The sequence below is a fragment of the Amblyomma mixtum genome, chromosome 8, assembly GCF_055824585.1.
Source record: "Amblyomma mixtum isolate Tamu chromosome 8, ASM5582458v1, whole genome shotgun sequence".
Lineage (NCBI taxonomy): Eukaryota > Metazoa > Arthropoda > Arachnida > Ixodida > Ixodidae > Amblyomma > Amblyomma mixtum.
This window is the reverse complement of record NC_143019.1, coordinates 35,052,703-35,065,741: the sequence shown is the minus strand read 5'-3', so window position 1 is coordinate 35,065,741 and position 13,039 is coordinate 35,052,703. Positions and strand designations below refer to the sequence as shown.

General features: G+C 45.1%; 1 protein-coding gene across 1 annotated transcript; it reads left to right on the top strand.

The window, feature by feature from the left end:
* The first annotated feature begins 5,667 nt into the window (after positions 1 to 5,667).
* Positions 5,668 to 12,826, top strand: LOC149332052 (sulfotransferase ssu-1-like). The gene is made up of 2 exons (XM_089557016.1): positions 5,668 to 5,884; positions 10,397 to 12,826. Exon 2 carries the CDS (start codon positions 10,446 to 10,448, stop codon positions 11,388 to 11,390), a length of 945 nt encoding a protein of 314 aa, XP_089413142.1. The 5' UTR covers positions 5,668 to 5,884; positions 10,397 to 10,445; the 3' UTR covers positions 11,391 to 12,826.
* Positions 12,827 to 13,039: the final 213 nt, after the last annotated feature.

Here is a 13,039-nt window from a genome sequence, read left to right as displayed (position 1 = left end):
ATTATGGCCCATATATGCGCAATCAGTCAATCTCGACACTACATCCCTAGATCCCTAAGGTGTCCTCATACCACGCCTGGCGCAGTGGTGCAACGGTTAAGAGATGCGCAACTGACTATCGGTTGTGGATGCTGTCACCGGTGGGGCTTGAGCGGCTTGAGCGACACAGTTTGCTCTTCCCGAGAAACCTCCTGCAACCAATAATTTATTCGAGGGCCACCTGCCACTACGGTCTGTTTGCTCACAATCCGGTGGGCGGGTTGTGATGACGTCACAAGGTCACGTGACCTAAGTGACCCAATTAGGTAACTTCAGCCAGGATTTTTCGCTCACAACGCCGACAACGACGTCGCATTTTCTGCTCAACTGGAGCCTTAACGCTATCTCATTAAACGCGTATTGTAACTGTAGTGGCCATCCCATTCGAAAAGAAAACTTCGATGGCATTCTGAACAAAGCTCCACCCTCCCACCGCTAGGTTCTCTCCCTGTTTGACAAGCCATATCCGCAGCTACAGCAGCTCTTACGACACAAACAAGTACCACAATAACAGTAATCGTCATCATGTGCATAATAACCGTCATTAATACACGCTTCCTAACTAAGGATGAGTGAATAAAGAACTTACCTGCCGAGAAAACTTCGCGCAAATTAGGCGCAGGTTTTTGCAGTAGACAGCACGGCACAGTCAATTGTACACAACTGGCAGAGGGCTTCGTACTGTGGTGAACATAACAGGGCTGATGACGAGGGAAACGAATATTAATGGGTTGATATGTACTGCTTTCGTTGCGCAGGACAGAAGTACGAGCGATGCTTTCATGCTCGGTGATTAAATCCGTTGTGGCAGTTTATGTTTAACGGCAGGGTTTTAACGCAGTTAAACCGAGTAGACGTTCGAAGAGATGTGTTAAGCCTGACTGACTCATGGTTTTGCTTTGCTAGGTCGTCGGCACGTGTGGCGACAACATTATATTCAGATTAAGATCTGATCGAAGTTAAGTTTATCACATCTGTTCACGCCGCAGATAGAAGTTGATGAAAACGACGATGTACACACAGCGTGAGAGTGTGTTGTAGTTTAACACTGGGCGTGATCGGCTGCGGCGATAGCATATAGTGCTCTTGTGCAAAGGCCAGCGAAGCTGATCTTTTCGCATCGCTGCGGGTTTGGATCCCAGTTGCGGCAATATTTGTTTATTCATTTGAAGTCAACGGACAGTCCGTTTTTTTGTAGCTTTGGTCGCGAAGTAGATCTTGCGATGCAAAAAGAGCTGCTGCAACATCTGGCCGCCACCCCTCGGCGCCTCAACCATAGAGAAGTGCCAGCCACCTCCAGCCCGCCCACCCCGCGAAATGGGGCGTCCCACACGCCCACCATCTCCTTGGACCCCCCCCCCCCCCTCCCCCCGGCCTCCACCCTGTAGAAAAATTTGGTTCCGTGTGTAAAGCCTCGGCAGAGAGCGAAAACATTTATTTATTTATTTACACAGTACTCCAAGCCTCTAGGTGAGGCTTTAAGCAGGAGTGGGAGAAGAAAAAAAAACATAAGTGACATGCGCTAAACAAATCAGGGCACAACACGCTGCCTTCACAACAAATGAGATGCACTCACAAGCAAAAATAGATGATGCAAAGTTGCGCGCAGAAACACAAAACAATCGCAAGAACACTCCGTAATCATCAGTTACAATTTGACAGCATTCATAAATGATTCAGTAGTATCAGTAGTAAGGCATTCTACAATGCTGGCCGGAAGCCGGTTCCACTCACAACATTGGGTATAGTAAGCGCACCAAACTACTCATCTAGACAAAATATAACTGCTTTCAGAGATTTCGCATCAGATGTGTGACTGTGCCGTATTTCTTTTTAAATTCGGCACTTCATCATTGTTTGAAGTGTCGCCGGAACCTCGTTAGAGGCTGTCTTGAGCCAGTGCTAGAGGTAAAAAAAAATATGGCGAAGAAAAACAAAATAAATATGTTACATGATACATGATCCTTAGCAAATTTCGCGAAATGAATGCTTGGTATAGTAGCAGAAGTAGGCGGACGCAAGTTTTTCAGATAGTCGCAAGCAGCGCACGCGTCGAGGATGACATTTTTGTTAGATTATCTGGTCACCGGCGTTACCCAAAGGACACGGAAAAGATTGTGGAAAAGTGTATCGCCACGCGCAACAAATGTTGCCTCTTCAAAGAAACCACGCATTATTACGTCACGTCACCTTCGACGCAAGTGTATGCACCTAAGGTTCTATCTTCGTGGCTAGACGAGCTGCTGTCACGGAGATTTATAAATGGCGTGCGGAGTTCTCCCTGGCATGTTTCCGGGCCTTATTTTTGTCACTAAAAGGCCATTATCACCCACCCGTAACACGATGTTGCCAAGAAGGTGCAACATGTCGAACATCCCAAACACGTGGCGGTTTGAACATTTGATAGAGCATTATAAATTTCGGTAAGTAGCATGTGCTGTGTAAGTCGGCTCTAGTTTCTTTTTTTCCTAGATAAATTTTATTTCATGGTTATGAGCGTCGCATCCTTTTTTTCCTTTAATGAACAGCTGAACGCGTTTAGAAGGTAATCGCTGTCGTCTCGGCCAACGAGGAGCAGTAAATTGTTCCTTTTGTGAGGCTCAGTAATTTTCCAATGAATTGGCGGCTTGGTTATACGAAAGATAACGCTAATTTGTCCAATGCATTATCTAAAAAGCTTTATGAGCGTTAAACTGCTGTCATGCAGTTCAGTTTTACGTTGCAGCCTTAACCTGCTCTCATTAAATCATGGTATGGGTGAAGCGTAAAGTGATCCCCTTCGAATCGCGTTAGTCTGCATATGATACGAAGGTATATGGTCAATATTACTTTACTTGTGCAGCCTGCTCTAAAGAGGACTTTCGAAACCACTCGAAAAGAGTACCTGGTGCCCTGCTAGCTCTCATCAGACGCTGAATCTGGCGCGCTGACCGGATTCATGAGGCCGGGAAACTTGGTGGTTGTCCAGATTAGCATGCATGAGTGGTAAAGCCGATGAATAAATTATAATAAAGATTTAACTGCGCGAAAGGGTTAGGACACAAAGGAGACACATTCACGACACTTAGAAGCTCAGTAAATGTCGTGAATGTGTCTCCCTTGTGTCCGAACCCTTTCGCGCAGTTAAATCTTTATTTCAGAAATAAACCAGCTAGCCCGGCTAATCCTTTTGCAATAAATTGGATTGAAACTTGATTGTGTCTCCATAGCTGGCTCTTATCACCTGCCTTGCAATTAATTTTTTCTTCTTTCGTTCGCTCAGCATTTTCGTGACTTACAGAAAACTATGGGGAAGCAAGCACACGGCACGTACACATTTCTGATATGCCATCGTACACATTTCTGATATGCATGAGTGGCTAGAATTAGAGGAAAAGAAAAAAATAGACAAGGTTTCCAAGCGCACAAAAATAAGCATGACAAGCTGTTCGCAGTGAAATCAACTTGTTCCTGGGAATGCAAGCCCATATTTATTAGATATGTTCGGTTCAATGATATGATCCGGATCAATGAAGTATCCCCGCAGAAATGATTAAAGAAGTAAAAAGAATTCAGTCACACACACCCAGGAACAAAACAGGATAAGACATTCCGTATGTTCGCCGTCTCTCGCAAGGTCTGAAAAACGTGGCGAAAACGTATAAGGTTCATATTGCTTTCGTCGCTCACATGAAATTGGCGCACATCTGCTCATACTTGTATCGCAAGCTCGAGACATCGAACCATGGTGCTTACAACGGCTGCAGTATAGGCCACCATGAAAAGTTTGTTCAGTTTACCGAAGGCATCGTGTGTCTGATAGACATATCAGGCGGAGCCTAGTACACAGCGCAGACTAAACTCTGTCTGGACAAAGGTCTTCGCCAGCGCACCAAGAATATCGACAACAACAACACAGATTCTCGTGTTTGGGTCCGCTGCGTCACGTGGGAAACGTTTGCAGAACGCTTCCTATATCGAACGAGTCGCATATTCCCAGCCTTCCACCTCCCGGCTACCCGAAGCTTCCAAAGTACAGCGCACCCCACCCAATGACGTCAAAGCTTGTTCCAAGCACGAGGCTCGTATCGCGTGCAAGCGGTGGGTCACGTGACTTGAGTGCAGCTTTGTGCGCATCGGCATCAGGGAACGTCGCAAAAAGACCCCTCTATCTGCAAAATTCCTCCTATTTACTGTTTTCATTCAGTCTCTTGGATTACTAAGTGTGGACGACATTAGCATAATCTTTTCTTTTCAGTCTAACAATGCCTCCACCGTCCGTTTTGCCCATGCTCTACTTATTTTCATGCAGTGGGGGAATCTTCATATTCGGGAATTTTTTGATATTCGGAGACCAGCGGGATTTTAGGGGCCCAGCACGCCAACGTAACTAAGACTTACCGCGCCGGCCAACTTGCGAAAGAAGTTTTAAAATCGAGAATATATTGTCGTTCCCCTCGTCTTTTCGTAACAACCAGCTGTTCCGGTGTTGTGCGGGTCTTGAAACACTTTTTCTAGCCATTGCCGCATTCCATATTTTCTAGGGAGCTTAGAAACTTCGCAAGAGGACGAGGTCAGGACATAAAGAAACTATTACGACACCGTGATGGTCCGTGGTGGCGCATTCTTTACCTCCTGCTCTCGCCATTTTGCGCAGTTTCTAACCCTCCTCGAAATAGAACCGGGCAGCCCGCAAGAACGTTCTGTTAAGATTCATATCTTGGCTTGTCGCTGGAAACTGATCGCGGTTCCTCGTGCTCGAGACACCTTCCGCTTTGCATAGAGAAGATAAAGGGTTCCTACTTGGACGCCTTCCATGTAGGAAATTGCATTCCATAGTGCAGCTGTTCAGACTTGCCAACGAATTATTGCATTAGCAGTGCTACGTCCGTGTAGCCGCCAGGAATCTTAGATTTACAAAAGCGAAAAAATAAGAGAGAAACGAAAGGAAGGGACGGAAGAAGGAAAAGAAAGACAGGTAGAAGAAAAAGGTGAAAGAAAGAAAGAAATGAAGAAAGGAAAAAGGAAGAAGAAAGAAAGAAAGAAAGAAAGAAAGAAGAAGGAAGGAAACAAAGAAAGAGAGAAGGAAAGAAAAGGAAGGAAGAAGGAAAGAAAAAGAAAGGAAGAAAGAAGGAAAGAAAGCAAGAAAGTAAGAAAGCAAGAAAGTAAGAAAGCAAGAAAAAAAGCAAGAATGAGAGAAAGAAAGAAAGAAAGAAGGAAAGAAAGAAAGAAAGGAAGAAAGAATGAGATAAAGAAGGAAAGGAAGAAAGAAACAAAGAAACAAAGAAACAAAGAAAGAAAGAAAGAAAGAAAGAAAGAAAGAAAGAAAGAAAGAAAGAAAGAAAGAAAGAAAGAAAGAAAGAAAGAAAGAAAGCAGCGTGAAAAATTATCTTTAGGGCCGCATTGCCAGAGCCTATACGCGAGCAGCCAACGGTAAGATCGGTTGCTGCGCAGCGTAGCAAAGGCGAACATGATGCGTACACGATAACCGCGCCCGTATCGAGAACCGGTGCCGGGAACGGTGCCCTCTCGTAGATCGCGCTGATTCTCGTCCTTGGTTGGGAGAGAAGCCACTTCCGCGATGACGTCACCCACTCCTTCTCATATGAGGGTCACGAGTACGCTCTCGCCGTTTCGACTGCCTCCAATAATATACGGACAAGGCCACAGGCCTCTCCTTTTTTTTCCGTGTCAAGCGCGGGCTGCCAAGACGTTCCCGCCTCGCTAACACGCAACGCACCCCAGCGCGAAGTTTCTGTTCGAGTATCTGTGTAAGTGGCCTCTTTACGCGCCGTACGGGAATCCAAGCGTGCCGAAGATACCGGAAGCGGGTTACAAATAGCAGGCGTTTCTTCGTCTCGCTGAGGTAAGTAGCTGTGCCGCGAATACTCTGATACGTATTTCGGTGTCCGCCTAAAAACGAATGCTTCGCCAAAATATGATCGCAGTTTCATTGTTCTAAGCGCTAAGGGAAAGTTCTTTGAATAGGGTTAGTGATAATTTGAAAAACACACGAGGTGAAGTTCTTGACACAGGAGAAACCTGTGCATCTACATAGATTAAGCTAATGCGCAGTACTTATCGCGTGAGAACCCTGACACGACGCACTTACTTGGTTATGCCACTTTTTGTTGGCGTGAACTCGAATAGAATGCAGGAGCAGCCTTACTTGTTTTATGGACTTCCGCGGTTCTTCTTTCCTTCGCTTAAAAACGAGGTCAACTTAAACACGCTACAGTGGAAGCAATGGCAACTCGAATGTGAAACAAAACGGTCGGTGTACACACAAGAACCAACGCAGCTTTCACTTTGCGCACTCAGGTTCAAGCTATCTAGCGGCATTTTCTTCCAGATGAACGAAATTTTAAGCAAAGGAAAGACTGAGCGATTAGCTGGGACTGGTGCAATGATGATTGGTTGGATGGAGGTAATGTGTTATCTTTGATATGGGAGATACTTGCAAACGCCTCGTCCTTCCATTGCCACTTAAGTGCAGGAAACTTGATTTGTTATCTAGCCACTCGCTTAATCGTTTCACGATACACAGTAGTCAGAAGAAGTGGTTGGGAAGAGCGACACGATTTACTCGGCTGCTGACCCGAAAGACGCGGATTCGATCCCAGGTGCGGCGGTCGAATTTCGATGGAGGCGAAATTCTAGAGGCCCGTGTAGTGTCCGTGTAGGTGGTCTAAATTCCCGGAGTCCTTCACTACGGCGTCCCTCATAGCCTGAGTCGCTTTGGGAAGCTAAAATCCGATAAAACGAAAGTAAACGATTTACTCATTTTATTTCTTTAGCGAGGTCGAGCGTCACAAACACTTTCAAAACAATACGCAGTTTTAAAGTGTATCTATATCCTCCGTGTCTGTAACAAGTCTTCAGCACGTTAGGAGCCAATAGTTCATGATGGTGTGTTCGCGATGGCACTGCTGCATACCAGTCGGCATTTAGTGCGCAATACAAACTTGTTTTTCGATTGCCTGTTAGGGCAGTTAGTTTACGCTGTTTCCGGTAAACGTGGCCGCATTCTTAATTCTCAGAAATGGCGCTATCTTGCGGGGCTTTAGCGTGAAGCCTCCGCACTTACTTATGTACCAGCGTAAAATAGGCGGGTGGACTCCTAAAACAGTGTGCACTAATTTGCATTTAGAATTTATTACTCCCATCAAGAAATAAATATGTACAAACGACGCTGAATATGCAAAGAATGATATGGGGTGCATTCGGGCAACAGGTAACCAAAAAGAAGCGTCCGTACTGAGGCTAGAAATTATTGGCCAACAGCAGAAATTGACGCTGACAAAAGCTGCATGGAAATGAGAACCGTACAAGTTGAAAATTACACATCAGTGTCGGTATTAATTAGCTTGTATATTTAAAACCTGCATTGATGTACTTCAGAAGAATGGCCTGAGGGGCGAGTTGGTGCATGATGAAATGAACGGTGGCGCAACAAGGACGCTGCGGTGCGCATGAGGTGTCCCCTTTCTTGTTAGCGTCCTTGTTGCGCCGCCATTCATTTCATCTTCACTGATGTATTTCCGTTAAAGATGTGTTCGGTAAAATGAGATACATATTAAGAGAGATGTGAAACAAATGAGTCTTTCTTTATAGCGTCAGCTAAATTGTAATCGCTCAGAATAAGGGCAATTTACGTCCGGCACGTATATTTTTTTCAACCTGGTGCAATGCCAATCATCGCAGTCGTGCCTGGTGCTCGGCTTCTCAGGGTGCATGGCTTGGGAAAGGAGCCCGCGAATCAAATCCCAACATTGTGAGCCTTGAACAGGCATTCTGCGGCCAAACTTCACCCAGGGCCACAAATTGGGCTTATGCCGCACGAGGCGGACTTATGGTTGCTTGGCAGGGGAACTTATCACTCATCCGCCAAGGCAACTGTTTGGTCTAAGACCCTTTTCCCAAGCATTTCACCCTAGAAGAGCCGAGCACCAGGCCAGGGGAAATCTTGTACCCATTAAAGAAACCGGTGGGTACCCGGCGGCTCTGGGGATCGAACCCAGCACCTCCCGAATGCGAGGCGGATGCTCTACCACAAGGCCACGCTTCGGTGCCTCTCTTAAAGAGCTGTTTGAATGTTTTAGTGGAACCAGCGGCCTGTATGTGTAATTCGCTAGATTTTAGGCTAAGAACTTTAGATACTGCGAAATATCAATATTTTTTTGTCTGTAAAAAGTTTCTGATGCCAAGCTTTGTCCATTAATCATCACGGCCTCTTGTAGTGTATCAAGTGCACGAAGCGGATCGACGGGCGTTACTTGCGTGTGCTGAAGTACTTGAACACCACCGGATATGCTTGCAACGCACTTCTACTCAATACGGCAAAGATAGCTGATACCTTATTTTCCCATCTTGATAGCAGAAAAACCTCTTGTAGCTGTCTCTATTTTTCTTTTATTGAGCATTCTACACTGATTGCAGACCTGGCGCTGATAATACATTCTCAGCCTATCATAGTTGATGCGTGCGGTGCAGCTATCAAAAGTAGCTTATCTCCAGAGTGCCACTTGACATTTTATCGCTGATTTTCTTCCTTTTATTCGCTTATCCGAAGTCTTAGTTATGACATTTCTCTTCCATATGTGCGTTTTCGCGCCACTTTACTCTGAAAACAAATGAAAAAACATGTCACCCTCGGTATTTTCGCCATTAATCCTATCCTTCGAATGTGGCAAAATCTGCTCTCGAACATTGCACTTCGCTCCTCAACTCAAACTGTTCGATTGGGAGACGCCATTTTAAATCAAATATTTCGTTGACCTTCACTGAGGACGTGAAGCTTTCTTATCAATAACCTGTTACATAGCTGTTCTTCTAAATGGACTTGTTTGGTTTGTTTGTTTTTCCTCGGAGCGACGAAAAACGGTTGGTTGGTTTATGGGGTTTAACGTCCCAAAGCGATTAAGGCAATGAGAGACGCCGTAGTGGAGGGCTCCGGAAATTTCTACCACCTGGGGTTCTTTAACGTGCACTGACATCGCACAGTACACGGGCCTCTAGAATTTCTCCTCAAAAGAAATTCAACCGCCGCGGCCGGGATCGAACCCGCGTCTTTCGGGTCAGCAGCCGAGCACCATAACCACTGAGCCATCGCGGCGGCCAACGAAAAAAACAAACAAACAAATAATTCAAATCATCGAAATTCGAAAAATCCCTGACCGGGAGCGAAATACCCAGCGGCGACAAGAACATAGTGTGCGTGAAGACGAGAGCCAACAGATAGATTTCTCCTCAAAACCTAGCACGTGCGTTAAGTTCTCGCTGGTTTATTCGTGTCAAGCCCCAAGCTTAACCGTTCAAGCTTTCTTGACTGCTATCTGAAATAATTTCAGTGCCCGACAACTATTGTATAGAGAGGGTCGGAGCGATAATGAGCTGCTTCACATGACTGAAATCAGGAATATAAATATGCCACTTTTCCGTCTAATAAACAGTTGATAGTCTGCGCATGTGTTGCCCTTTCCTTGTGCCGTTGTCGCTGTTCCGCCGTTCATTTCACTTGTATTGTACATGCGTTTCATTTCACACTTTACATTGCGACAAGCAGTATATTTTTGACAGTCCCTCCATTAATACCCTGTTGTATCGTTGGGGATAATAAATTTAACTAATAAATAAAAATAAATAACCCGGCAGGATGCTTGAAAAGCAATATAGGTACAGTCACCCCGTCTGTCAAGTAGTCGTTTCAGTAACTGAGACTGGAGCGCAAGAGTCCGACCATCAGCTCCATATATGTCTTAGAAGTACTTTTAGGTGGGAGAGTTGGTTCATGGTTTTAAACTGCATGAAATCGCATGAAATACGGGATCGGGAGACAATATAGACGGGACTGGTGTCAATCTCTTCAACATCGTGCCCCTGCGTGCCTTTTGTGTTAGCCTGATTTGTTGTCACTTTAAAACCTTCACTCGTCTGGTCTCGAGCCGCTATCTGAAATCAGAGCTATCGGCTTCGGTTACTGATCACGCATTCTAGCGACCATTTTCCCCGATAGTACATGTTTATTGGCTTGCTTGTTCATGATCTTTGTAACAAGGAAGCCAGCGGAAACAGAAACCAACGACGCACAGAATGCACGCAGGCGCATGTGCTGGCATTTTACACGGCCTTATCTTATTCTTGCCCAGTCGCTCTTGCTATTTCAGTTGTATTTGCTACACAGTCTTTAGTTTGAATTGCTGGTAAGTAAAACGGAACAGCACCAATGCCTTGCGAGTCACACAAACATGAGCGTGTCCTTCGGTGTAACCTGCTGAAACTTTCTTTTTTTCTTCGTATTGAACAGAAGTGGCAGAAGAATACTGGAATCGATGCATGGTTTGACAATAATTTTTTCGTTGCTCTGTTTCTATTTCAGGTCATTTTCTGCAGTTCACTGCTAGCCAGAAGCTCGAATATATCAAGTCATGGACCTCGAGAGCTACAGAGATGTAGAGGGGCTGTGGATGCACAAGTTTTTCCATGAAGATCTCGTTCGCTCCGCCCTCGCCTATAAGCCAAGACCGGACGACGTCTTCATTGTAACGTTCCCCAAGTGTGGGACAACATGGACACAGTACCTTGTCCTTAGCATACTCAGCGACGGAGAGCCGCCAAAGACTGTCGCAGACTTCATGCTAGCCTCACCATACCTTGAGCTGATGGGCGCAGAGGCAGGCGAGAAGATGCACAGGCCGGGCCTACTGAAAACTCACCTTCCGTTCTACAAGCAGCCTTACTCGCCTGAAGCCAAGTACATATATGTTACGCGCAACCCTTACGATGTCTGCGTGTCCTTCTACCATCACTTGAGAAGCATGACTCCAAAGACAGAGCCCGACGTATCTTTCGCCAAGTACCACAAGCTGTTCATTACCGGAAAAGCATCCTATGGCGGTTACTTTGATAATTTGCTGTCCTGGTACGAGCACCGCAACGACTCAAACGTGTTATTCTTCACCTATGAACAGCTAAAGAAGGACACTGACACTTGGACACTGAAGATTGCAGACTTTTTGGGCGGAGATTACGGGAAAAGGCTTCGCGAAGACCCAGACCTGCTTCGCAAAGTTGTGGACGCCTCAAGCTTGAAGAACATGCAAGGGGTCTTTAACGAGCAGATGGCGACACTTATGAAAGATTTGGTCAACCTTCCACCTGAGAAGGCAATCAAGTCTATGGAAGTCTACCGGGATGTTGTGAACAAAACAGTGCCAATGCACGATAGTGAAGGATTTGTGCGCAAAGGTGTCGTGGGCGACTGGAAGGCGCATTTCACTCCTGATCAGATTAGGGAAACTAAGGCTTGGATCGCAGAAGAAACGAAAGGTTCGGATGTGATGGATCTGTGGAAGGATGTCGACCTGCCTTAGACTCATGTCTGTGTACATTTGTACATTACTTATTTAGGCATGTAGTGTTGATAACAGTGTGTATGAGTGCGAAGAATAAGATTGCTTGTTTTTTTCTCCTTCACCTCAAAGTTGTTGTGCTGTGTCCTGCACTTAACAACCCCCGAAAACTGCGTTGCTATTTCTGGCTCTGCTTCTTGTTTCTTTTTTTTTTGCCTTAGTACACATACCCTGGGAATATTTTTGCCACGTAACCAGGCATGATACTTCATAGTTTCTCTAAGTTGTCTCTTCTTCTGCCGCACCCAAGTGCAGAATTATCAAGATCCCAGTATCTAAGCGTTTGAAGTGTTACAGCCGAAGCACCTCAGAATTCAAATATGCTAAAAAACGTTTTTTTGTTCCAGTTGCATTTCTGAGCAGGGACAGATATATAAGCCCCCTTCTGTGGAGAGGAATTGGGAAGGAGGAGGTAGGGGAACACAACTGCAAGACATTTTTTATAACTTTTATCGGAAGAGAAGAAAATGTTAGCCCATGGTTCGCTGAATATAAATAGCTAAATTTACGTAACTTTACGCCATATTGGCAGCGGTATGTACCTAAATGCGCGACAAGCCTTACGATAACATGCTCGTGAGGTCCGCAAAGCAATCCTGTGGAGACAGTAAGAGCAGTACCACTCACTGCTCTATATATAAGATATATAAGTAAGCCTCACGTACGCTAGAAAACAATCTGTGGAACTGATTTGTACCTTTCAGTACCTTACATCGGAGTGCGAGTGCTACTAGTACCTCCCCATGTCTGTTCCCTAGCCACAACCTAACACAAGCGTTATCGGCCTCGGTTGCCACTCACGAGTCCTATGGACTGTTGTCCCCGATAGCAAATGTTTCAGGGCGATAGCGTGTTTGTTCATGGACAAGTTGCTAGGGAGCGAGCGCAAACAGTAAACAAGGACGCAGATAATGCAGGGCAGCGCAAATCTTGTTTTTCGCATGGCCGTCTTCGGCGTGCCCGGCTCTTTGCTTATTTTTTAATAATATAATTTGCTGCACCATTATTTTCCTCGAACAATACTGATGAAATGAAAAAGCATTAATACTTAATCAGTCACGTTAAGAAGAGCACGATGTTTTGCGTAACGTGTTGAATTAAAAAAAAATTATCATTGAACACAGGGGGAAGACCGTACTCGGGCCGTTACAGGGTAAAGAAATAGCCTTTTCTTTCACTTTTAGTGCGAAAAAAGTACATCACAGGGTCAAACTTAGCCGAGAGCCATGTGGTGTCTGTGATCTTGAGAGCACAGAAATAAAATAAATACTGCCACGACTCTGTTTTGATGGTAGAGCAGTTTTGAAATTTGCACTTCAATTCCTTCATGTGCCTGCGTGTTAGCACATGGTTTTCTGCTCCTTAGACACTCATATATAAAAACTTGTTCAAATCAACCAATGTGTAAGTATCTTTTTTCTAATGAATTGCAAGGTTTTAACATTTTTGCTGTCACGGAGCCATTAATGAGGAAGTACTGAAAATTCATAACTTTTATCTGACGTTTTCATTAGCTGAGAATTAATGGGTGCTTTTGGGCGTCTTCTGATGTAGGCACGTAGTATTGATACCAGCGTGTATGAGCGCAAAAAGTAAGAGTGCTTGCTAAG